The 27,506-nt window shown below is 38.3% G+C and overlaps 1 protein-coding gene across 3 annotated transcripts in view; it reads left to right on the top strand.

Annotated features, from left to right (window-relative positions):
* Positions 1 to 27,506, top strand: part of LOC150087158 (RNA-binding protein Ro60) — a 164,579-nt gene that overhangs the window by 95,059 nt on the left and 42,014 nt on the right. For 2 of the 3 annotated variants that reach the window (XM_090372993.1, XM_090372994.1), the window contains exons 5-7: positions 258 to 500; positions 4,861 to 5,030; positions 25,294 to 26,145. In XM_090372993.1, coding sequence (XP_090229119.1) covers positions 258 to 500; positions 4,861 to 5,030; positions 25,294 to 25,426 — 546 coding nt within the window. In that variant the 3' untranslated portion in view covers positions 25,427 to 26,145. Of the gene's footprint in view, positions 1 to 257; positions 501 to 4,860; positions 5,031 to 25,293; positions 26,146 to 27,506 lie in introns of those variants that run through there. The other variant, XR_016546902.1, reaches the window with a different exon arrangement.

Genomic DNA, 27,506 nt, shown 5'->3' with positions numbered 1-27,506 from the left:
GATAAAACATTTATAGTTTAAATTCTTGTTTAATTAATATTTAGTTTGAATGAAATTCAGTAATTCAAAATTCTAGTTTATAAGCAACTCAGAGGAGAGGTATTTATTTATAGTTAGTTTTGTTTGGCTTATTTTATGGATGAATTAATTTTTTTTTTTTTTTTTTGTTAAATTGTATAGCAATTTTTAGAATATATATATTCTCAGTATTGTTGCCTTTAATGCAAATTTAGTGTGGTTTTTTTTTTTTTTTCTAGATGGTACCATCAACTGGAAAAAGGTACTTAATTGCTGTGGATGTGAGGAATCCGATGGTTCATAGTAGGACCGTTGGATGTCCTGTTTTGACTCCTGCTGATGTAACAGCAGTTTTACTTATGGCCCTAGTGCGTGCTGAGTTGTCCAATGTGACAGCACTTGCATTTTCAGCAAAAGGAATGACCAGTATTGATGTAAATAATAAAATGGCACTGGTTGATATTACAAGGAGAATGCGAGAGGTATGAGAGAATTGCAGATGTATTAAATTTAAAATTCAGTTTTAACTTAATAAAAATGACATATAAAGTAACTAAGTATGTATATTATTGTTAAAGATAAATCAATCTCAGTTAATACATAAAAATAGTTTATTTCATTGTATTTCTATTTTGAAGAATAAATGCGTAAGACATATGTTATGGGTTGAAATTAATTATATAATATTGGCATAAATACATCAGAGTTCGCCCATAAGTTTAACTACATAAGTAGTGTAAAGGCATCGTTTGATTTTTATCTCATATTGTGGCTACCTTCACAATGGGATACCAGGTGCTGCACTACTTTGAATAAACAATGTTTCTCTAACAGAGGAGACTACTGTTATTTATTCTCGGTGGGCACCACCTAGACGGCACTGTTTCGAAGCATCTGGGTGGTGGTGCCCACTGAGAATAAATAACAGTAGACTCCTCTATTAGAGAAACCTTGTTTATTCGAAGTAGTGCAATACCTGGTATCTCATTGTTGAAGGTAGCTACAATATGAGATAAAAATCAAACGATGCCTTTACACTACTTATGTAGTTAAACTTACTGGTAAACTATGGTGTATTTACACCAATATTATATTTCTATTGAAATCTACAATCTAATCATCATCATCAGCCATTTTTAATCCACTGCAGGATGAAAGCCTCTCCAGTAACTTTCCACTTTCTTCTGTTTTGTGCAATGGCCATCCATTTACTGCCCACGAACACTTGAATTTCATCTGTTCATCTCTGTTGTCATCTTCCTGATGATTTTCTTTTAGCTCCTTCTTTTGGTTACCATTCTGTTAGTTTCTTAATTCAGCTGTTGTCATGTCTTTGAACCGTATGTTTTGCCCAAGTCCATTTCAGCTCTTTAGTTTTGATAAGAATGTCCTTTACTTGAATCTGCTGCCTAATCTATGTGTGTTTCTCTTGTTATCCAATAGTCTGATTCTTAATATAATTCATTCCATTCTTTTCTGCACAGTTTTCAGCTTCTCTTCCATTCTTTTGGTGAGTGCCCAAATTTCACTTCCATAAGTCATAGTGGGGAGTATACATTGGTTCATTATTTTACGTTTCAGACAAATTGGGATATTGCTCCTCAGTATGTGACTGAATTCCTGAATGTTATCCATCTGAAGTTTATTCTTCTCTTGACTTCCAGCCATTTATCATTATTACAGTTAATGACTTGTCCAAGATCAGTATATGAATCCATCTTTTCAATTTCTGCTCCTTCAATGATTATATCCCTTCCTTTGGCATACTTGTTCATTATTTCTTTTGTTTTAATGACATTCTTCTTTAGTCCAAAATCCTTATTAACTCTGCATAACTGATTAAGATTTTCCTCAAATTTTTCGGGATCATGACTTATAATTACAATGTCATGCAAATGTCTGCAAATCATGAACAGTTTAGGTACTTTCCATTCAGATTGACTCCTTTCTGCAACTAGTCCAATCTGAAAGCTTTTTCAGAAGCGTAAACAACTTTAGAGATATTGTCTTCTTGTAGAACTCCTTTCTCAATTTTAAATTTGCGAATTTCTTTATCTAGTCTAATAAAGGAGATAGCATCCTCATATATTTTCTCCAAAATCATAATATATGGAGGGTATCTATGCCTTGTCTTTCCAGTGCCCAAAACATTGCCTTATGCTGTATGGAGTCAAATGCCTTTTTAATCCACAAATGCCAAGCATAATGGTATTTTATATTCATATGCTTTCTCCATTAGCTGTGATATTACGTGAAGGTGATCCATAGTTGAGAATCCTGTACTGTTAGTAATGACCTTTGTGAACAACTTGTAGATATGGAGCAGCAAGCTAATTGGTCTATAATTTCCAATTTATCTCCTTTCTTATGCAGCAAAATTATCATTGCATTATTCCACTCTGTAGGCAATCATGCCTTTCCTAATGTATTTTGTGAAGTCTTGCCAGTTTCTGTTTGTGTCTCTTCCTCCTAATTTTAACAACCCTACACTAACTTCATCTTCACTTAGGGCTTTTTGATTTTTCATTTTCTTCAATGCATGTTCTACCTCATCAGGAAGAATATTGGGTATGTTGTATGTGTTGCTAATTTGTGATCCATCTTCCCCACTGCTGGCATCATTCCTTTGCTCCTTATATAATACTTTATAGTAGTCTTCTGCCATTTGAATTATGCTTTCTCTGCTATTTATAAGTACACCATCACTATTCTTCAGATTTAGTGTCATTTTTTCTTTCTGTATTACTGTATTTTTGTATTTAAGTCTTGTTTTCCCTTAATTCTTGTTCTAATTTTCTTGTGTTAAATCTTATGTCTTCTCAGAGTCTCTTTCTAATGGCTTTGCATAACTCAGTATACTCAATTTTTTCCTTGTCAGTGTTTATCTTGCCCTTCATTTGTCATCTTCGGTTCATCATGACAAGTGTTTCTTGACTAATTTTTTCTTCTTTGGATTTATTTTTTACGTTTAGTTTCTTGGACTTTCAGAAAATTGAATTCCTTGTCGATATCTTGGTCCTGTAAGGTCTGCAGAAGCTCAAACTTGTTCCTAAGTTCCAGTACATTCTGCCTTTTCTCCTTCTGTTATCTCAAAGACCTTCAACCAGGATGTTCTGTGTTTCAGAGGAGAGTGCATCTACTTTTGCTGGGTCATCCGATGTGATGAGCAGCTCGAGATCATCAGAGTATGAGAGGAAGTTTGGGTGCTTCGCAAGAAAGGGCTCTAAAGCTGTGGCAAAAAACTGCGAACTCCCCTTTGTGGGGTGACACAGAGGTTGTGTGGCGCTCTCCAGTCTGTGGTTATATTTGATAAAAGTTTGTCTGTTTGTTGAGAAGTTGATTTGAGAATGGCAAGTAAATTTCCTTTTATTCTGAAATAATATTTCAAAATTAACCAGCTCTGTTTTGCAAAGTGTGTCAAAAGCTGCTTGTATGTCCAGGAATAAGATTTCAAGTTGTTTCTTAGTATTTAGGGCTTTTTGAATTGCCCAGCTAGTCATTAAGAGATTAGACAACATAAACTTTCTAGGAATAACAGTATGGAGATGTTGTGGTTGTCTGTTGAAGCAGTGTTCAACAAAGATGGGCAGGATCATTTTTTTCAAAAACTTTTAGCAGCCCACAAGATATGAAGATTGCTCTGTAGCCTTTTAGGCCATTCGGTTTGTTAGTAGATACCAGATATCGGTGTGATGCCAGACTTGAGAGTGCAGTTGAAGATTGTAACAGGTTGAGCATGTAAACACTGCAAATTTTCAGAATAAAGAGTGGGAATCTGTTGGGACCAACTGTAGGTTTGTTGGGTAGGCTGTTAATTGCTTTCATTATCATATCTCTTGAGATCTTAACATGCTCAAGTGAGGCCCTGGCTGTATCTATGATGGCCACTACAGGGAGGGGAGAATGTTGTTCCAGATCAGGGTGGAAGGTTGAATGTGCCTACTGTTTGAAGCCAAGCCCAAGTTCAGCATGATATCTTCCATGTTTTGCTGTGCCTCCTTGAACCTTGGCAGAGTCATGTTAAAATCCCCTAAAATGGTTGTTTGGATTTCGGGACATGGATGGGAAGATATCCATGAAATGGTCTTCTCTGATTGATGGGGTGTGTCCTGGGGGAGATACATGAGGCCAATTTGGATCCTTTTTCCATTCTTGCTGAAAATTGCCATGCTGCTTCGTAGTGTGGTGTTTTATTGCTGTGGATATGTAGCTGCGTGAAGAAAGTCTTGAAGAAGATGGCAACGCTCCCTCTCTTATCTTTTCTGCAATTTGACAGATAGTGATGAGTGAATGAGAGGAGCACCCCGAGGTGTTTCCCTCATCAACCCATGTTTCCAAGCATTTAATGCTTTAGTTTACTGATTTCATTTATTTTAAGATATGAATAAAATTAGGACAGTGAACTATTAATAATGAGTGCAAAAAATACTGGGTAGTGCTCTTATCCCATTTCTGTAATTGAAAAAAATTGTCTTCATTAATGAATTTTGTGGCTTATCTGAAATCTTGTGGTAGTGTATCGGTTTTAGAAAACTGTCCTAAAGGTAGAATTTAGAGTTTTAGTATGTGATTAAATTCTTGCTTACTGGAAAAGTCTGTTGTAAAATTTTAATTCAAGGAAAAAGTGGAAATTGAACACTCCACTCAGTTGTTTGTAGGTAGGTGAATGCCACTACCAATTCAGTCACATGTCCTTGAAATATTCCAGTATATATGTAATGGGCTCTAAGCCAAATGTTGTGCTTAGATAATCAGCCATGTTAGATTATTCTTTAATGTGGCCAGACATTTTCATTTTCTGTTTTCCTGCAAAAGATTTCATTCTTTTTTACTTAATATTAGACTCCTATGGGTCCTGTGAATATGTCAGCACCTCTGCAGTGGGCTCAAGAAAAGAAGCGTCCATTTGACATTATCATCATTTGTACTGATAATCAGACTACACCTGGTGATATCCATCCTGCAGAAGCATTACGAGAGTACAGAAATTCTTTGAACCTTCCAAATGTAAGGTAAGATATTTCCTTCATCTTCTTGTTGATCATTGTATAATACTATTTTATTAATGAATTTTCTAAGGATGATTCCAGTTTAGTGATCTAAGGGAGAAAAAAAAAAAAAATTGGATCACTGAACTCACTGTTTTTATAATTATAATAAAAATGATAACATGCATGAACTGTGTGATCAACTCGATTTACTTTTTTATAATTTAAGACTAAGGTTGTGTTTAGTTCAATTTTTTTTAGAAATTTTTATACTTATGTATGCCCCTTGAGCTCTTCAGTATGTGGAATATTTGTTTATTTTTAAATTATCAGAGGTGGGGGAGAATTTGAAACACTGAAGCATTCCATGTTTTAACTTGGGTACTAATGTTGTTTGACTATTTCTTTTGATTATCAACCCTTGAAAGTTATCTGCCTCCACTGTAAGTACTGGTTTTGTTAGTTCAGATTAGCACAATAAATTTAACTTTTTTTGTTTTATTATTATTATTTTTTTTATTTTTGTCTTCCTTTTTAAAATACCTATCAAGACAATTGGAGTTTGCCTACAGACTGCATCTGAAGGAATTCATGTTCTGGTCTATGTAAGAAGCTTTATTGCAGCAATGTCCCATTGGATAAAAAAAAAAAAAAAAAAAAGATATATATATATATATATATATATATATATATATATATCTAAGTGGATGAATTAGATTGGTCCACTGGATATTGATGGTTCAACCTAACAAACTAAATGAATACTTTGCATCTACATTCACCCATAAGGAATTATTCAGAGTGGGGAATGCCAGAGGTGAATTAAAATCTGGCAGTGAGCTAGATGATTTTGTAATAACTGAGAGCAAAGTGGAGGAGAAATTGTTTAAGATAAACATAAAGGCACCTGGGGTGGATGGGATCTATCCAGATGTGAGAACAATATTCCATGGTAGGGTGGATTTGCGATTTGTACAGAGTGAACAGCTGTTTGGAAGAAAAGTAATGATGAGAACAAAAGAGATAACCAAGTTTTTTAGATGCCGAGGAAGCAATATTTGTAATGTGCTTGTGCCAAGAGAGATCAGAAGTCAGGGTAATCCCCAAAAGAGATATACCATTTTGCCTGGAAATTGGAGTGTCACCAAAGATAAACATAGGAGCAGAAGAATCCTTTTTGTGAGATATAAGACAAGACTGAGTTTTAGAAGAATTGAAATCAACTAAGTTGTCTTTGCCCAACTAGAGAATTACCTGGCGATCGGCATTTAACGAATTGGTAGTGGATATTCGAGAAGTTGAAGCTGATTGAGCTGGGCAAGGTTTCTCAAAATGGAAAGTAGAATGCAATGTGCAGTCATTGGCAAAACTATGGATAGGATTTCCAGTCAATGGAAGAAGGTCGTTAATATACAAGAGGAAAAGAATGGGGGAAAGAACTGAACCTTGGGCGACACCACGTTAGTGGAAAAGTTAGAAGACAGAGAGCCATCTACCATCACCCTCAGTGAGCGATCAGAGAGAACTGGATAACCAATTACAAAACACATCTGGCAAACCATAAGATGGAAGCTTGTTTAGGAGACATTTATGACAAACAAAATCGATAGCCTTTGAGATGTCAAGAGCAACTGCTTATGTTTCTCTGAACTTTTTCCATTGAATTAGTCCATAAATGGGTAACATAAGCCAGAATATCACCAGTGGATTGACACTGACGGAAACTGGCTGGATATGAGCAAATTTCCAAGCAGAAGGAAGAACACTTTGGAATAAGAAAATGAAAAAAAGGTGGCAAAGAACGGGAGTAAGTTCAGGAGCACAGGTTTTGAGAACAAGTGGAGAAATACCATCAGGACCTGGAGCTTTCTTAGCATCAAGATTTGTCAAAATACTTCTGACATCCTTTTGACGGAAGACCACAGGAGGCATTGAATGGAGCATGTTGGGAATGGTGGGAGGTGTTTTACCAAGATCATTAATACAGGAGTTGGAAGAAAAATGGGATGCATTAGTATTAGCATTAGTAGAGGCATATGATGCAAGAAAGCAAGCTTATGCAGCATCAACCAAAAAAAAAAAAAAAAAAAAAACTTCATTCCTCTGTTCGTTCAAAATACCTGTCCAGCTGAGCCTTAAATTTATTTAGGCTATCAACTTCCACAACAAGGGATGGAAGTCTGTTCCAACTACCTGCTGGCTAAAGGCAAATTTCCACACATATCCTACATCTGTCTTTCCTCAATTTGAATTTATGCCCTCTCAGGTGATTATTCTGAGCAAGAGGCAGAATCCCATCAGCATTGAGCATGCTCAAACCATTCAAGGCTTTATACATCTCTATCAGATCACTTCGCCGGGCCCCTCGACGTGGGCACCTGTACGTGGTGAGGGGACCTCCCAGTGACGCTGCTGGACTTCCAGACTAGCATCACTGGGATCCAATGCCCACAGCCCAGGTTCCAGGCTTACATCAGTGGAATCCGGCGTGTTTGCCGTGCGCTGCGACCCGTGGAAATTCGGAAAGGGGGATCCTGGTGGTTGAGGGGCTCAGCTTCAATACACCACTTTGGCCCCTGCTTCGACAAGACGGGTGGTCCTGGAAGGCCCAGCTAGGATCAATCGGCTAGTAGGCTCGTCTGCGAGGGTCAACCGTGTCAATGCCACGCCCCTACCCTCATGGTCCGAGGGACAGGATTCAGGCTGGCGGCGGTGCAGGTATAGTGTCTGGGTAGCCCTGGCGTCCCACTCCCAAGCGCATTTATTGCATGCCTCGTAGTGGGCGTCCCTTTGGGCTCTATGGTGGGTGGGGAGCCCGGGCACTGAACAACTTAAAAACTATATGAATCCTGATAAACTTACTTCTTCAGGGGCCCCAACCCGGTCCCTATCAGAAATCAATGAAAAAGATACAGATAGCATTATTGCTAAAAAGAGGCAGCGAAACGAATTACCATCAGGGCCTGTCCCAAGGTTCTTAATCATGCATTCTACAAATGAAACACCGATTGGTAAAATGTCGCCCTTTTTTATTCAAAAAGGGTTAGATGGGTTAGCAGGTTCACCCAAATCAGTTAAGAGGCTTCGTTCTGGAGACCTTTTAATTGAAACTAAAAATGACAGGCAATCTGAACATCTACTCCGAACAACATCAATCGGAGGAATACCTATAACAGTGACACCACAAAGAACACTTAATTCATCGAGAGGTGTCATTTCGGAGTGGGACCTTCTCGACGTAACCGAGGAGGAAATCTGCTCCGAATTAAAACCACAGGGAGTTATTGCCATCAAAAGAATTACTGCACGAAGGGATGGAAAACTTGTTAAAACCAGGAGCGTTATCCTGACTTTTAACTCTCCTAAACCTCCTGATGAGATTAAAGCTGGATACATCAATTGTTCAGTGCATCCATACGTTCTGAACCCTTCACGGTGTTTTAAATGCCAGAAGTATGGACACTCTCAAATGGCCTGCCGTGGAGTCCTTGTATGTGCTCGATGCGGTGCAAAGGACCACGAAACAGCAGCATGTTCAGCCGCAAAACCCACCTGTATTAACTGTGAAGGCGAACACCTAGCCTACTCACGAGCATGCCAGAGGTGGAAAGAAGAAAAAGAAATTCAAGGGCTGAAGGCAGAGCTAAATATATCATATCAGGAGGCAAGGAAATCGGTAAAACCCCTGAATATCAACAAACCTACCTACGCCCAGAAGGTAGCAGGGAGATGTTCCGTCGGAACTCAGACGGACATGACCATTCCTCCAAAGGAGTCTTTCACTCCCATCGCGTGTTATCTTTTAAGTTCTCAAAAACCTGCACAGAAAAACCAATCAGCTGCCACTCCTATATCAGTACCTCCTAATGCTCCACAAGCAACAAAGGAAATTATGAAAGAAAAGAATAAGAAAGGGGAAGTCCCCCCCTAGAACCCAAGAAAACAGGGATGTCGAGCAGAAGGAGGTATCCGAAGATTCAGTCTTGGAACTCTTTGCGGAGGAAGGAATGGACACGGGACAGCGTCCATTCTTGCCCAAAAAAGATAAACCCAAGACTGATAAAAGTAAGCCCTCAGCACCTCGGAAGACGCCTGATGGACCCACCAAGCCAAAATAATGGCTAAATTCCTACAATGGAATTGTCGTGGATTCCGGCGAAATATTGATGACATCAAGGACCTCCTGCAAAAGCACAAGCCAGTTTGCTTTTGCTTGCAGGAGACATATCTAAAGGCTAATGATGATCCCACCATGCACAACATCACAATTTTTCGAAAGGATAGAATTGCGGATGGCTCTGCTCATGGGGGAGTGGCTATCCTTGTGGGTAACCAGACCCCAGTGCAGCTCTTGTTAATTACAACTAGCATGGAAGCTGTTGCAATTTGCCTTTCATTGGGATTTATATTAACAGTTTGCTCTCTTTATTTGCCATCTGGGACTGACATCCCCCAGGAAGACCTTGATGATCTTGTAACGCAGCTGCCTCCGCCTTACTTACTTCTCGGGGATATGAATGGACATAACACCCTGTGGGGTAGTGCTAACATCAACGGAAAGGGACGAGTCATAGAGCGTATGCTCAATGACCTCTCCCTTCTAAATACTGAACAAACACCTTTTTCCACATGCCTACCCGTACTTTTTCTGCCATTGATCTCTCTATCTGCTCCCCTTCTCTACTCCCTTCACTCACTTGGGAAGTGGAGGAGAATCCATACGGAAGTGATCACTTCCCTGTGATAACCTTGTTAAACAGTGGGAGACCGTGTCTTCCTTTTAGGTTACCACGGTGGAAGTTTGATCAGGGTGACTGGAATGCCTTCCAACATCAGGCAAATTTCGACCTCAGTGCAGTCAGTCGGGAGCCGATCAATGACGCAGTAAAGTACATCACAGAAATCATCGTCCAAGCAGCTGCTAATGCTGTCCCAAAAACATCTGCCCGGTTTCCACCATTTCCCAAACCTTGGTGGAATTCACAATGCACAACAGCAAAAAAGGCTCAAAACAAAGCGTGGGGGATATTTCGCCAATATCCTACCACGAACAACCTTATAGCCTTCAAACGTGCACGAGCCAAAGCACGCTACATCCGTCGTCAGAGTCAAAAGGAATCGTGGATCCGTTTTACATCATCTATTAACCAGTCTACCAAATCTAAGGTAGTCTGGGATAAAATCCGGAAAATGAAGGGAAAATATACATCCCACCCTTCTTCAATCCTAGATTATAATGGATGCACTATTGCAGATCCAACTGCAATAGCCAATGCTCTTGGGGAAACATTCTCTAACATCTCCGCAACATCCTCGTACTCCCCAGAGTTCCTGGTCCTGAAACATAAACTGGAAAAACAAGCACTTAATTTTAAGTCCAAGGGCCTCTATCCCTACAATGGGGTGTTCACTATAGAGGAACTGAAAAGAGCCCTCACTCTTTCCAAAGCAAGTGCTGTTGGACCAGATGGCATCCATTATGAAATGATTAAACATCTTTCACCAAAATCTATGGATTGTCTGCTCCTTCTGTATAACAGAATCTTTATTGAAGGGCAGTTTCCAGACTCCTGGCGAAAGGCAATCGTTCTTGCCTTTCCTAAGCAGGAAAGGATCCAAAAGTCACCACCAATTATCGTCCTATTGCTCTGACTAGCTGTCTGTGCAAAATCCTGGAGAGAATGCTTAATTCTCGTTTAATATGGTATTTAGAATCAAATGACCTTCTCTCCAGCATCCAGTGCGGCTTCCGAAGGAACCGGTCCACTTTGGACCATCTTATTAGATTGGAAGCATCCATCCGGGATGCTTTCTTAAAACGCGAACACTTGGTGTCGGTGTTCTTTGACATGGAGAAAGCGTATGACACAACTTGGAAATTTGGCATCTTAAAAGATCTGCATAGCCTTGGTCTTAGGGGGCAACTCCCAATTTTTATTAAAAACTTTCTAGCCAATCGATCTTTCCAAGTTCGCGTGTGATCCTCGCTCTCTCCTTCCTTCAGTCAAGAGGAGGGAGTACCACAAGGATCAGTATTAAGTGTCACGCTTTTTGCCATCAAAATAAATTCAACCACAGAACAACTTCCTCCAACTGTAAACAGTGCCCTCTATGTTGATGACTTTAGCATTTTTTGTCAGTCGTGCAACATGAGGGTTATTGAAAGACAACTGCAGAAAGCCATTGATAATCTGAATTCCTGGGCACTTGCCAATGGCTTCAGGTTCTCGCCGGAGAAGACCGTTTGCGTACACTTTTGTCGCAAGCGTAATCTTCATCCTGAACCCGAATTAAGGCTCGGACAATGTGCTATTCCAGTAGCAGCGAACATAAATTTCTTGGGACTCATATTCGATAAAAAACTGACCTTTTTGGATCATATCCGTCAACTCCGCACAAAGTGCACACGTGGGCTTAATATTCTCCGCTCGCTCTCCTCTACATCTTGGGGAGCAGACCGATGTATCCTTCTTTGGCTTTACCGTGCACTTGTGCGATCCAAACTAGATTATGGGTCCCAGGTATATTCCTCAGCCAGAGACAGTGTCCTGCGATGGCTGGACCCTGTCCATCATCAGGCCCTACGTATTGCTACTGGAGCATATTGCACATCTCCTGTCCAGAGCTTATACGTCGAAGCAAACGAACCACCGTTATCACTTCGACGTAAGCAGTTGTCTTTAAAGTACGCTTTAAAACTGAAATCCCTGCCAGACCATCCTACGTGGCCATTCGTTTTTGAGCCACGATGGGAAAATTTATACAATACCCGCAAGACTGCCAATCGTCCTTTTGGTATTCGTTTCCAAGAGCTACTCAAAGAACTTAATATCAAGGTAGACAAGGTTGCCCAAACACCAAAGCAACCCTTTCCACCCTGGCATGCTCATGTCCCGGCATGTGACTCTTAGAAATTGGGGGAAGTCAGACACTCCATCATCTGTCTACCTGCAGCTTCATTCAGCACACCGAACTGAATATTCCGACTTCGCGCCAGTCTACACAGACAGTTCGAAGCCGGAATCATATGTGGGATCTGCTGCTGTCTTTACAGACACCACTACATCGGAGCAGATTCCCTCTGAATGCAGCATATTTACTGCAGAGCTGCACGCTATAGAGTTAGCCTTGGATCACATTAGTGAATGCCAATACCAACGGTTCATTTTATATTCCGACTCGCTCAGCATGTTACAGGCTTTAATATCTGTGAGATATAATCCTCATCCAATTCTGTCTAGTATCCAGCAGAAGATTCACTTCCTCCGTGGACGTGAATATGATATCCGCTTCTGCTGGATTCCCAGCCACATTGGGATTAGGGGAAATGATTTGGCTGACATCGCAGCTAAATCAGCAATCTCCAGTAATAATCGCTGCCTGTCAGTCCCCTATACAGACTACAGGCAAACAATACAGCAGAAGATACATTCCCAATGGCAGGATTTGTGGAATGGACAGACTGGGAATAAACTATATCGTATAAAACCTGTAATTGAACAGTGGCAGTCTAGTCTGCGCAGGAATCGTAAGGAGGAAGTTGTTCTTGCCCGGACCCGCATAGGACATAGTCATTTGACTCATTCTTTTTTGCTGAGGGCCGATGACCCTCCTATGTGTGAGTCCTGTGGCACAATTTTATCAATTAGACACATTTTAATTGAATGTCCAGATTTTAGCAATATCCGTTTTACCGCTTTTAACCATCTGACTGAGCCGTATACACTCAGTCAGATTTTATCTGAGAATGACAATGTGTCTGCTGTTTTTAGCTTTTTAAAATCAATAAATATTTTTACTCGTATATAAAATTTACATTTTTCTTTTATATATTTGTTATACCTTTTGACATAGTGACCTAACTAATTAGGTCACTGAAAGTTTAAAATTTTTTATAAATGACCTGGTCTTGGCGCATTATAGCCTTAGTAGCTAATGCGCCAATAAAACCAAACCAAACCAAACCAAACCTCGCCGGTGCCTAGTCTCCAGACACTGTAATTTGCAAAACTTAAGCCTTTTTTCATAAGAGCAACTCTTTGTTCCATTCACTAATCTTGTTGCCCTTCTCGTACTCGTTCCAGCAGCTCTACATCCTTCTTGAAATGAGGCCTCCAGACCTGTATACAGTACTCAAGGTGTGGCCTGACCATTGCCTTATACAAGGGAATAATCACCTCCTTATCCCATCTAGAAAAATTTCTGTATATCATTGATAAGACACCACAAGCTACTCTTGCAGCCTGTCTGCACTGCTCAGAGAACTTCATATTTGCCTGCACAACCACCCCGATGTCCCTTTCATTCTCTACCACTGTTAGTGTAGTACCACAGAGTTGATACGTTGCTCTGGGGTTGCTGTTTCCAATATGTAGTACTTTACATTTGTCAATGTTAAACTTCATTTGCCACCTCTCAGCCCATCTGCTCAACCTTTCCAGATCCTGTTGCAGCAGCAGCATAGCGTCAGTAGTGTCCTTAACAACCCTGCCAACCTTTGTATCGTCTGTAAACTTGGACATTAAGCTTGATATACCATCATCAGTATTATTTATAAATACAGAAAACAATAATGGACCCAACACTGAACTTTGAGGAACTCCACTAATAACATTAGTCTTGGGGGGATACAAAGACGAATAGATTAACAGTAGCCACTGGCAGAGGTGAAAGAGATTCTTGCACTGCTTCTATTGGAATGAGCAGAAGCCTGAAAAACAAGATTCAGGATATTTCAGAGACTGCTGGGAGTCATTGCGGTACAAGTAAACACATGGGTTGTGTTAGGGTAGCTAAGAATAGAAATAGGTGCATGTATACTTGCGTGTACACCAATGCTAGGAGTTTAGTAAATAAATTTGATGAATTTGAGGTATTGCTCAAAACATCAAAGGCAGATATTGTTGGGATATCAGAGACTTGGTGTCACACAGATATAAGGAATGCAGAACTGGAATTTGGGGAGTACAACGTCTACAGAAAGGATAGACTGGATAAGAAGATTGGAGGGGTTATGCTATTAGTTAAGAAATACATAAAATCCAAGGAAGTGAAGCCAGTGGACATCGCTGGACAGTGCAGTGTCGAGTCAGTTTGGTATGACATAAGCATTGGGAGATCAAAATTGAGAGTAGGAGTGTGCTATAGGCCTAATGACTCTGATGAGTATAATAAGAAACTGTACAGGGAAATAGAGTGGGCCAGTAAATCAGAGAGTCTTATAATGGGAGATTTTAATTTCCCAGATATTGATTATAATTTGGGGGCTGGTCACTCACACACTAGCAAGGCTTTTGTGGATTTATTGATGATTGTTTTCTACATCAGCATGTTCGGGAGGCAACTAGAGCGAGGAATACTCTTGATTTGATTATCAGCAGTGATTCTTCATGCATTAAGAATCTGCAGATAAATGAACCACTAGGTGGCAGTGATCACAGTGTGCTGAAGTGGGATTTACTCAAAGAGGTAACTACCATTAGGGGTAAAGGGAAGGGTTATTGCTTTCGTAAAGGCGACTACAATGGACTGAGACAGTATTTAAATTCTATACAGTGGGACCAACTGATGATGTTACCAACAGCAAATGCAAAATGGGAAGCATTCAAAGAACTTATCTTGGAAGCTACTAGGCTTTACATACTAACTAAGAAATATTGTTCAAGGTTTAGGCCTAAATAGATGTCAGATGAACTGATGAGGCATATGGCAGAGAAGAAACATGCATGGGATACACACAAATTAACACATGACACAGAAGCCTATGATAGATACAAGTTGATCTGTAACCAAGTTACAAAGGAGGTTAGGCAGGCGAAGGCAGATTACGAGAAATCTTTGGCAAGGGATGCAAAGAAAAACAGCAATGAATTCTTTACTTACGTAAACTCTAGAAGGAAGGGGATGAATCAGATTGGTCCACTTGATATCGATGGGTCAACTGTTGATGATCCTGCTCAGGTTACTAACAAACTAAATGAATATTTTGCATCGACATTCACACAGGAGGAGTTATTTAGCGAGGGGAAAGCCAGAGGTGTATTCAACTCTAGCAGTAAGCTAGAGAATCTTGTAATAACTGAGAGTAAAGTGGAGGAGAAATTGTTGAAGATAAACACAAGAAAGGCACCCGGGGTGGATGGGATCTATCCAGTTATATTAAAGGAGGCAGCAGAGGAAGTAAGCAAACCCTTAGCCATAATTATGAGAGCTTCCTTGGACTCAGGGGAGGTACCCACAGACTGGAGATGTGCAAATGTGACCCCAATTCACAAAGGAGGATCAAAGGCCGACACAAGTAATTATAGACCTGTGAGTTTAACTTCTGTTCCAGGAAAATTAATGGAGGCACTAGTTAAAGAAGCACTGCAGGATCATTTAGACAAGACTTCAGTTATAGCTCGGACACAGCATGGTTTTGTTAAGGGGAAGTCTTGCCTGACCAATTTGATTGGATACTATGATGCAGTCACAAAGGAACTGCATGCAGGGAATAACTTTGATATTATATACTTGGATCTTAGAAAGGCTTTTGATACTGTTGCACATGGACGACTGCTGCACAAATTGGAGCAGTGTGACATTGGAGGCAAATTGCTGCTGTGGATAAAGGGGTGGCTGAGGGGGAGAAGACAGAGAGTGGTAATCAATGGACACTGCTCGTCGTGGACTAATGTTATTAGTGGAGTCCCTCAGGGCTCAGTGTTGGGTCCATTATTGTTTTCTGTATTCATAAATGATATTGATGATGGTATATCAAGCTTAATGTCGAAGTTTGCGGACGATACAAAGGTAGGCAGGGTTGTCAAGGACACTACTGACACTATGCTGCTGCAACAGGATCTGGAAAGGTTGAGCAGATGGGCTGAGAGGTAGCAAATGAAGTTTAACATTGACAAATATAAAGTACTACACATGGGAAACAGCAACCCCAGAGCAACGTATCAACTCTGTGGTACTACACTGACAGTGGTAGAGAATGAAAGGGACCTCGGGGTGGTTGTGCAGGCAGATATGAAGTTCTCTGAACAGTGCAGACGGGCTGCAAGAGTAGCTCATGGTGTATTGTCAATGATATATAGGAATTTTTCTAGCAGGGATAAGGAGGTGATTATTCCCTTGTATAAGGCAATAGTCAGGCCACACCTAGAGTACTGTATACAGGTCTGGAGGCCTCATTTCAAGAAGGATGTAGAGCTGCTGGAACGAGTACAGAGAAGTGCAGCAAGATTAGTGAATGGAACAAAGGGGTGCTCTTACGAAGAAAGGCTTAAGTTTTGCAAATTACAGTGTCTGGAGACTAGGCACCAGCGAGGTGATCTGATAGAGGTGTATAAAGCATTGAATGGTTTGAGCATGCTCAATGCTGATGGGATTCTTCCTCTCGCTCAGAATAATCACCTGAGAGGGCATAAATTCAAATTGAGGAAAGACAGATGTAGGATAGACGTGCGGAAATTTGCCTTTAGCCAGCGAGTGGTTGGTTGGTGGAACGGACTACCATCCCTTGTCGTGGAAGTTGATAGCCTAAATAAGTTTAAGGTTCAGCTGGACAGGTATTTTGAACGAACAGAGGGGTGAAGTGGAAGTGGTTTTTTTTTTTTTTTTTTTTTTTTGGCTTGCTTTCTTGCATCAAATGCCTCTACTAATGCTAATGCTACTTATTGTAAATAGTCCGCGATGAGCAGTGTCCATTGATTACCATTCTCTGTCTTTTTCCCCTCAACCACCCCTTTACCCATAGCAGCAATTTGCCTCCAATGCCACACTGCTCCAATTTGTGCAGCAGTCTTCCATGTGCAACAGTATCAAAAGCCTTTCTAAGATCCAAGTATATAATATCCAAGTTATTCCCTGCATCCAGTTCTTTTGTGACTGCATCATATTATCCAATCAAATTGGTCAGGCAAGACTTTAGATGTAATATGTACATCAGTCTATATATTTCTCCCATTTTTCAGTTTAAAAACTTATGTATGTAAATTTAAAACATGAATGTGCATAAATTTGTTTATTACATATATAAATGTTAAAAATTAAAACAAACAAAAATTTTGATATAAATCTACAGACATTTACGGAAGTCAATGTCTGTAGATTTATATCAAAATGTTTATATCAAAATTTTTTTTTTATACATCACAGTAAATTTGTCATACTGTGATGTATAAAATTTGAAAATTACAAATGTTCCTACTTTTCAAGTAGTCTATATCCCAAGATGTTAACTACCTAAAATAAATATCTTGTTTCTTATCTTTCTTACGCCAAAACAAAACTCTTTCTAAAGAATTTTGTTTTGGCATATTGAATGACTGTACAACCATAAATATTTAAAGAACTAGTGGGAAAGGAAGTAACTTTGACCTATAAACAAACATTTAATGTGAACTTTTTATGTTACAACCCACAGTGTAGCAGGCAGCTTCAGTGAATATTGTATTTGTTTCTAAACTTTTTTTTTGTGTGAAAAGAATAATAAATCTTTCAAAAACAACTTATGTAAGGCTGTAAATGCTTATAGAATTAGTAGGAAAAGGAAAGCAAGTCATCTTCAACTAACAAACAAAGAAAATTAAAAATTTTGTAGCAGCGTAATCAGTAGCTATCGGTTTTGACTTGATGCATTATGTGGCCTTAGATGCCAATGTGCCATAAAACAACAAACAACAACCTGTCTGGTTCACTGCCACTCGTCAAACAAAAAAGCCAAATAGTTGGAAAAATGTGACTGGTCACTTGACAGGTTCCCACAATTTTTAATAGTTCAAAAACTATTAAAATTTCTCCAAAAAAAATTGGAGTAAAAAGCTTGTCTACATTTAGGAAGGTAGAAAAAATTTCAGATCCTTAATCATTAATTAAGGGATAATGTGGAGTCAATATTTTCAGGATTACCTGCCAGGTGACCTGCCACAATCACCCTCATGTTAAATGATTATGCAGCTCCTTTGTTCCCAGTAGCAGCAGATTGAACAAAAAGAAGAGTTTAGATTTCAAAAGAACTGGTTGAAATTTGATTACCATATAAGATTTCTAAAAGCATTACTTTTAGATGAAACATGGCTTTATGACCTATGAATAAAATGTCACTTCTTTGAACAGACATTTCCTTTTTCTTTTGGGAAGGAAAACATTTGTATTAACAGCTCTAAGCATAGTTAAAATGATTTTTTAGTTATAAAGTAATAATTCATTATTAATTTAAACCAGGAGATTGCATTGTTAGTAAGACTTACTTAGGAATTGAGTATTTAAGAGATGGAATATGAGGAGGAGTAAAATATTAACAAGAACTTTTCATTATACAGTAGTTTTGAATACCTGTCCAGATATTCTGTAATTGTGTTGCAACATCATCCTTATTCATCTGATCTTGCACTACAGATTCCCTCCCCCCCTCCTGAAATTAGACTTATTAAAAAGACCATTTTTCAGCCAGAATACACACAGTCAAGGAAAACTTGAGCGTGTGTGTGTGTGGTATGGTTGTTTATTGGCACATTAGCTGCTATGGTTATAGTGCGCCAGGAAAACTTGAGGAGGGTGGGATCTATTTATTCTCTAGATAGCTAAGGTCCAAGTGAATTAGATGCTTTATACAGTTAAATAACTGATTGATGTTAATAATCAAGATCATTTTATAAAATTTAATGTATAGTTGCTTGTAAATATTGTATTTGTTTAAAAAAAAAAATTCAGCCCTGGAGTGTTTTGATTCTATTGCTTAGAAATAATGTAAAAATACTTTATAAAATATAGTTGTGGTTTCCACTGTATATGCAAATTATGTTTATATGTTTCAAAAGTCAGCACTCAGTGACTGTTCAGATGTGATCTATTTTGTTTGTCTACCAGATAATACAAAACTTTCCCAAATTCATTATTTTCAAACTTCAAGATCTGCCCAGTCTTAAAGAGCTTATCCTTGATAAGCTCTTTAAGTAAAATATTGGAGCTGATGGCTATTAGAGAAATGGATCACTTGGCTGTTGGAGAAATGGAAGGTGCTATCACCATGGCAATTTGCTTTAAGTAGAAACTGTCCCACATTAGATCTGTGTGTTTAGGTAGAAGCTAAGGTTAGAATTGCTCTCATTAGAAACAGCATTTAAATATGGTAAACCTATGTATATTTTAGTGCACTTACATCATTTATACACAGCCAATTATAGATTAGCAAATTTGCAATAGCGGCATCGTTTAAGTTATATGTTAAACCTTGATATTGTAAAAAAGCTTTTGATGACATAAGAGTTGCGACAATAAAGTTTCGAGAATAATTCATTTAAAAATTATCTTGAAAATTATACAGATGTGAAGCCATTGCCTTCAAAGTAGTCCCCTTCAGACTGTACATGTGCATTCCAGCATAGGATCCATTGATCGTAACATTTCTGGTACTCACTTTCTTGGTATCTGTTTTAATACTTGCATTACATTACTCTGAATTTCAGAAACTGACTGAAAATGCATTCCTTTCATGACTCCTTTTAGTCGAAGAAATAAAAAGAAGTCACAAGGAGACAAATCGGGAAAATATGGAGGGTGTTGCAATGTTGTGATTGATTTTGAAGTTAAAAACTCTTTCAGCTACATTGGCGGAACGTGTGGGAGCATTGTCATGATGCAAAATCCACGACGAAGCAATTTCAGGTCAAACCCTGTTGATTCGCTTGCGAAGTTTTTCCAAAACTTGAAGGTAGAATTGTCGATTGACAGTTTCATTAGATGGAACAAATTCTCTGTGGACGATTGCTTTTCTATCAAAAAAGCAAATTAACATGGTTCACCTTTGACATTCTTGCTTTTTTGGGTCTTGGCGAGGAAGCTCTTTTCCATTGTTGACTTTGCCTTTTTGTTTCAGGGTCGTAAGTAAATACCTAGCTTTCATTCCCTGTAATCACACAAGAAAGCGAATCTGGAACATCTTTAATACTTTCCAAGATCTCCCGAGAATGTCAGAAATAGAATTTCTTTCTGCTCAAGAGAAAGTTTTTCAGTACCAGCTTTGCTCACACTCTCCTCATCAACAAATTTTCAGTCAAAATTAATCTAACACTTTCCTGATTAATGTTTAATTTTTCGGCAATGATTCTTGTGGTTAACTGCCTATCACTTCAAACAAGGTCACACACATGAACAATGTTTTCATCATGTCGAGTCGTGGAAGGATGCTCAGCATGTTTGACGGATTCACGTCCTTCTCAAAACTGTTTTGCCCAATTGAAAATTCGTGGTTTCGACATGGTATCATTTCCATAAACTCTGGTCAACTTTTCATAAATATCTGTTGACGATTCATTCGCCACTTTTCACCAAATATTCTACCACAACTCTGCTCTCAATTGTTCCATTTTTCACATAACACAGAACTGAAACAGGTCTTTACGTGAAGCAACTTGTACAATGACTGAAATGACTGACAACGTTTACCCTTTGCATGCAGGTAGAGGGTGGTTCAGACTACACAGCGGGAGGATGTAACGGTTTACAGTATGGCCACTTTGACAGAAACAAAATTATCTTGAAACTTTATTGTCACACCTCGTAGATGTTATCTTTATGAAGCTGGCTTTAACGGTAATATTCCAGATTTACACAAAACTTTGTTGCATTAAAAACTTTTCATGTCCATTATGGGAAAGTCACCTTGACTTTGAGTACAAGAAGGAATTCCTCAAGGTTCAGTCTTGAGTGTAATTCTTTTTGCCATTAGAATAAATAATCTAACTCAAGCCATTCCTTCAACATCTGATTGCTGACACACACACACACACACACACACACACACACACACACACACACACACACACACACACACACACACACACACAGGGTTGATTCAGCCTTTTGATAACGATTTTGACAGTTCTTTAAAAGTACGAAATTCCGTGTTGCTACCACTGGTTGTGTTCTGTTTGTTTTCCCTGCCCATGGACTATCGCACAGCATCAAAACTTCCATTGAAGTAAAGCATGCTGCAAAACTGTGAAGTCAAACTTTCCATAAACCTTCAACAGTTCTGGGACAACGGTTTCCAAGAGCTCTTTTGAAAAGTCTGAATGCATGAAAATCCATGGGTGCGGTGTCAGGTCATTTATCAGGTATATCTTCAAATGGGATTGAACGAATACCCGTCGTCACTTCCATTCTTCACAAAAAGGCACGGGTGGAATGTGACATGTGGCTGGATAACTTATCCTGGTGCACCCAGACTTTTTCAGTGTCAGGACTGTACAATGTGGGTATTTCATGTTCAAACAATGGCTGTAGAACTTCAGTCTGGCAATACGCTGAGTTGACTTTCAAGTTTTTAGTGACTACACAATTCAAATTTCCCATTATAACAAAAACCAGCTACAACCATAAAACCTTGATCAAAACTTTCCTTGCACTGATGTGCCCGTGTTGGAAAGGCCTTGTCACCCTGTGGACGGCGACACGAAATTTGTTGCAATCAGAGAGGTATACCTGCGCTTCGTCCAACATTGCTACGAATTTCCACATTTCGGCTGCCAGATATTTTTTGTAGAGTTTTCAGGCATCAATCTGCCGCTCTGCAATGTGCTTTGTACCTAAGTGGTGTATGCGGGCCTTGTGCTTTTTCTCCAGTTGCAAATTTTCGTTGATTATGCAGCAAATGGTTGACTGGGAGGTTCCCACACATGATGCTATAGCTCTTTGGGTTTTGGATTTTCGCCGACAACGAGCGACTGCACTTTTTGTACTACCTGCCTCGTTTGACTTGGAGCAGGTTGCAGTTTCTTCGGTGTTTTCCGCCCACTTGCAGCAGCTTTGTGGAATTTTCCTTTGCCATTCAAAACCTTATGGATACCAAACTTCAATACACTAAAATTTTTTGACTTGCACCTATGAATAATTTTCGCATAACTGTACCCTTCATCGGAAAACGCGGTTATGTAACCTTCCAACCATGGGTCCAATTTCTGAGGCATGTCGACATTAAAACAACTTCTACAACTGATGCACCTGTTCATAAGGTTTGGGACTGTGCCTGCGCAAAAAAAAAAAAAAAAATTACATTGCTACCATACATCACAAGCAGGATTAGTGTCAAAATCGTTATCAAAAGGCTGCATCAACCTTCTGTATATATAATATATATATAATTTTATTCAAAGTAATTGCTACCTGATTGAATGCACTTATTACACTATACTAAAAGTTTCTGAAAAAAGTTAGCAGAGGTGTCCAAAGAGATGTTCAGTTCAACGGTTACATTTTTCTCTGTCTTCAACATTCTGAAATATCTTTCCTTTGAAAGCACTTTTCACCTTGGGAAAGAGAAAGAAGTCTGCTGCTCCTGCTAGCCTGGGAGAGTAGTGTGGTAGTAGAGTAGATTAGGGTTGATCTGCACAATCCAGGTTTCATCACAGATGTCTTCACAAGTGCAGAAGGGGGGGGGGGGCGCATTGTTGCACAACAATAACCAGATGCCTTTCTCTTGAAATTGTGACCTCACCCGGGAAATGTGCTTCAGTAGTCTTTAAAGCACCCATACATAGAATGAAGTATTGACTCTCTCTCTCCCCTTTGGGTACAAATTCCGTGTCAGTCACACCCTTGTGAATCTCCCTTTAGGTACAAAATCGCATCCTTGTGAATCAGCATTTTCTTGATCCTAGACTTCTGTAAATGAAACTTTTTGTTTTGTGGCAGGCCTTGGTGATGATTTTGAAGTCCACTGCATGCTCTAATGCTTCGTCTCTGGGTCATACTGAAACACACAACCTGGATCTCCAGTGACAATACAATCGAGGAAGTTAGCATTGTCTTCACAAGTCTGGATGACGTCTCTGCGTGATGACACTCTTCATTACTTATGCTCATCTGTGAGGCTCACAAATTTTGCGCAGATCTTCATGCAGAATTTGATGACTTTTCTCCTTATTCCTATCCAGCTCATTATCCATCATTCTGAGGGTCAAATGAAAACTCGCTTGCCATAATTTCCCGAACTTTGGCAGCTCTGTCTTCATTTTGTGAGGTTGACAGACACCCACTTCTTGGGTCATCCATCCTCTTGCCCATCTTTGAACCATTTATACCATTCAAGCATGCTGGTACAACTTAATTTTTCATCACCATAACAGTTTTTAGCATTACATACATTTTTCCATTTTAAAGCAAAATTTGATATTCATTTGTTGCTCCATTGCAAAATCATTACATAAGAACTTAATGCCATTAGTGAAATTGGTTGTTACTTGCAATCTGTCAGCCTACTGGACAATCTATGTACCACCATCTGTTGGAGGAAGTTTGAACTACAGTATACCACTCCCGTTTATTTTCAAATTCATCGAATATGACTGCAAGCATCAGTCCAGGAACTTTATTGCCACACCTTGTATGCTGATGATCTGTCCACATCATAGCAAATATAAAATTTGATTGCTGTTGAAAGACAGATAAACTGGATGAATTACAGATAGCCAGCCATTTCTGTAGGTTGCAAAAATATGCATGTGGATTCAATACTTGAATAATGTCCCACTTCTGGTGGTCTGAAGTTTACCCGAGTCTAGTTCTGGACCCAAAGCTAAATTTTAAAGACCATGTATCAGAGTTCTGTACAACTTGTTTATAAAAATTAATTAAATATATACTTAAGACTGTTACATCTGGCATCAGGGTGCAGACAGCTGAACACCTACATCTCTTGGGTCCTGACTAGGGTATAATGCACCAGTTTATGCTTCTACTAAACAGAGTGCTCTGTAAATTAGATATCATATGCCATAATGCAGTTTGCATTGTGTTTGGACAATGCAGACTGCATTATGAATTTTGAAATTCTCCACTGTATAGTTTATGGAATTTTTATTACAGATTTGAGGTGGAAAACTACTACTTGGTTTATATCCATCAAATTTTGAGCCTACTCGCATACCAAAATTGGAAAGTATTCATTTGATCCATAGTGGTATGTTAGGTGTAACCACAAACTGAATGAGAGTTGGTCAACTGGAATTAAACTGCAAAATCTCCTTGCTGAATAAGGAATAGCTATCACTGAGTCTTTGTAGAAAATATAACCTCTGGGCCTCCCTATATTTTCCCCCCTTAACCTAGACCTTTCTCTCCTGCAGTGGCACAAATAACAATTTCCAGTGTTCACCTTACAACAGATAAGACAGCATTTAGTAGGTGCAGCAGTGGCCATTCCCAAGCTTACAGGTTTTGAAAACTATTCAAGTCATGTCTAGTATACTGACTGCTCAGTTATGATCAGACTGGTTCTGGATGGCACTAAAGCATATGAACTTTTCCCTGCCCTAATATAGATTCCTTATGTGCTATAATGTTTCTTGTTGGATACAACTCTGTTGTACCTCCACTAATAAAATACTAAATCAAGATATAATGATATGCTGGATCACAACTCATATGGCCATTAGTAGTAGCAGTGAGAATGCTTATTGAGCTCCAAAAAACTTTTATTGAAGAAGAAATGGGAAGTTTGCAATTTCTCCCTTTTACAGATCTGAAATTATTCCTTAGAAAAAGGAGTAAATAAACACAGGTATATTTGTGGAAAGACCAGGCATGTAATAAACTGCACAGAATAAAACTTGTTTATATGGGATTAGGATTTAAGTTTTCAACAAAATCAATTAAAGAGGTAATTGCAATGAGGATTGACCATAGTTCCATTATGCACAGATATTTATTAATAGAATTGAGCCACTGTCATGCACAGGCTCTCAAATTCAACTTATGGTACAGCACATCCTAATAGATTGCCTATATCTTTAATTAATCTAAATTGTGTGCTTCCCACCAATCCTCAGTACACTATCAGTTAAAATTGATTCAGCTATGTAGGGATAAAGCCAAGTTTGAATGAGCTTTACAATTACCTTAATGTATGTTGAATATAAAAAATATTTACATATTTCACTTCTTAAAATATGTCCATAGTTGCTCTTCTGTTTTGAAACAGTTATAAAACCTTGAAGATCATTCCAATTCAGGAACCTGCCAGTGGTTTTAAATTTTGTAAGAAGCCTGTCAATAACACTGAATAATGTTCCTTTCTGGGTGGTTAACTTAATTTTGAAGCTGTCTGCCTCTTATCCACAAACCTTATCGGCCACACAGCAGGATCAATTTTGTGCTCTCTCCCTCATCCTTGAATAAAATTTACCATTATCTAGAGGATTTGAAAACTTTGAATTAACATTGCTTGCTGACTTTTGGGATACCTTGTTATTCCACAAAAAAATAGAAAAAATCTAATATATATTTTCTTTTAAATTAGATTTGTAGTTTGTGCATTTTGCAGTCGTGGTTTTTCATTGGCTCCTCCGGATGAACCAGGCATGTTAGATATTGCAGGATTCAGTGTTAAAATACTACAGGTTATCCAAGATTTTGCACGTGGAGTTTTCTAGAAATCCAACTGAAAAAAATCTTTTATTAAAACTTTACTATGAAAAAAAAAGACCTTTCTAAAGATTGGCAGCAGAAGGAAGATTTAGAAAACAGTAAGTCATGCATGAACTTAAATATGCTTCAGTTGCACTAAGTTTGAAGTAAATAAGTAGTTGCCCATGTAATGTAGGACTGTATACAGATAATGGCCACTACTACTGATTTTTTTTTAAAGGGGCCTTTTAACTATTTATGTGCTGTGTATGCATATGACACACACACATACCCAGTTAAACAGAATTATCAGGTACTTTGACTTATTTCATGATTTTATATTCTTTTATGTAATTGCCAAAGCTATAGTTATGTTGCTGTATCACTTTGTAGTTTTAATCAGAGTGCAAGTATATTTGTGTGTATTTGTGTGTGGCTGCAAAATTTTAACCTTGTATTCTTTATTGTAAACCTTTAAACAACAATGCCCAAATGAACTGAAATTTTATATCAAGCTTGCAGTGTTTTTATTGTAAAAATGACTCCAGTTGTAGTAGTTTGCTGTGATCACCTGTACTAATCAGGTTCATATCTCAAGTCACTGCCACCTTAATGTTAAATGTTACAGAAACTTTGCAGTTTCATTATCTTGAGATGTGAAAATCATAATTGGTTGGTTTGGGTAGACTTTGGCAGCCTTTGTACATTTTAGCTTTTATATCAATACTTGCTGCTGCTGAGAAAAGAGTGCTTCTTTGGAAAAGTAAAATTTATTTTGTTTTATTTTTTAAAATGTAGCAAAATTTATTATAGTTGCTATTTGTAAGTTTGTTAGCCAGAATTGTGTAAAAATTGATATTTTTTTAAATGTTTAATCTTGATAAAGACAGACCTCAGACTTGCATTTAATGAACATTGAGTAAATACATGTCAGCATAGAATGTTGCTGTCTAGTGTTGTTTTAGAATAGCTTTATGAGCTGAGATGCATGTTTTATTACATGTATTACTTGTTAACAGAAGAACATAACATAGTTAAAAACGATCAATTTTTCTGTAGTTATTTGAATGCCGAATTGAAATTTTTAAAGGAAGTTTAAAAATGCCAAATTATATATGGCCTAGTATGCTTGTTATTCTTGTTTAATATACTCTTTATTAGCACCTTTTTTGCATGTTTATATGAGCAGTTTATATGTGCACATTTTCACATTTTTCTGATATGATAATTCATGGCTGTGTGTATATATATATATATATATCTGTATACACACAGAGCCATTTTGTCTTTTAGGACCCGGTGCAATTGTAAGTGAAACTGATGCACCAAGTTGACACATCAGGTTCTTTTATATTAATATCATCCAGGTGTGAGGCATGGTGCACCTACACTATTCACATACCCCTAACAGTGGCTCTTTATACAGGGCTCAAGAAATACAGTTCAGTTCATACCTGAGCACCTGGTTGTGTTTTTATGTGGATGGTCAACTAAGGAACATTTGTTGAGCCTTGTGTGTGTATATAGATATATGTATTATTAGATTAACCATAAATAACACTGCACTAAACATCTCTCATTAAAAGTCATAATTAGAAGTCATCTGAATTTTTCCAGTATAGTACCAGTCTCAAATCCAGTGACCCTTGAGACTGAACTGTTACCGCATTTTAGAATTTTTCTGGATTTCAGAATGACAGCCTTATTGACAGTTGTACTACCTAGTCTTTGCATACCATCACACTAAGATATGTGTTTTTTTATTATTATTATTTTTTTTTTTTTTTACTGTAATCTATACAGTGTTGTGCATAAATGGAGAAGAGCCAAAGTAAGCCTGCTTTATTAGTAGTATGAAGGTGCATGTAGGTGTGGTAGCATTATTAATTGCAGTAAGTAACAAATATAAGTAAATTAACAATAAATAATAATAATGAATAATAATGTGATTTTGACATGAAAGTAGTAATTTCTGATTCAAAATTGGTGGTAGTTGTGTGGAGAGGGTTAGGGATTAGGCCATCAATGATATACTTTTTCTTGCTCCCCAGCTGTGTTGCCTTCTCAATTGTAATTCACAGTACCTTTCAAGAATAGTCTGTTTTT

Source organism: Mastigoproctus giganteus, chromosome 4, assembly GCF_048544385.1.
Source record: "Mastigoproctus giganteus isolate SK-2022 chromosome 4, ASM4854438v1, whole genome shotgun sequence".
Taxonomy (NCBI): domain Eukaryota; kingdom Metazoa; phylum Arthropoda; class Arachnida; order Uropygi; family Thelyphonidae; genus Mastigoproctus; species Mastigoproctus giganteus.
Note: the sequence above shows the minus strand (reverse complement) of the source record. Positions and strands in the feature narration are given on the sequence as shown.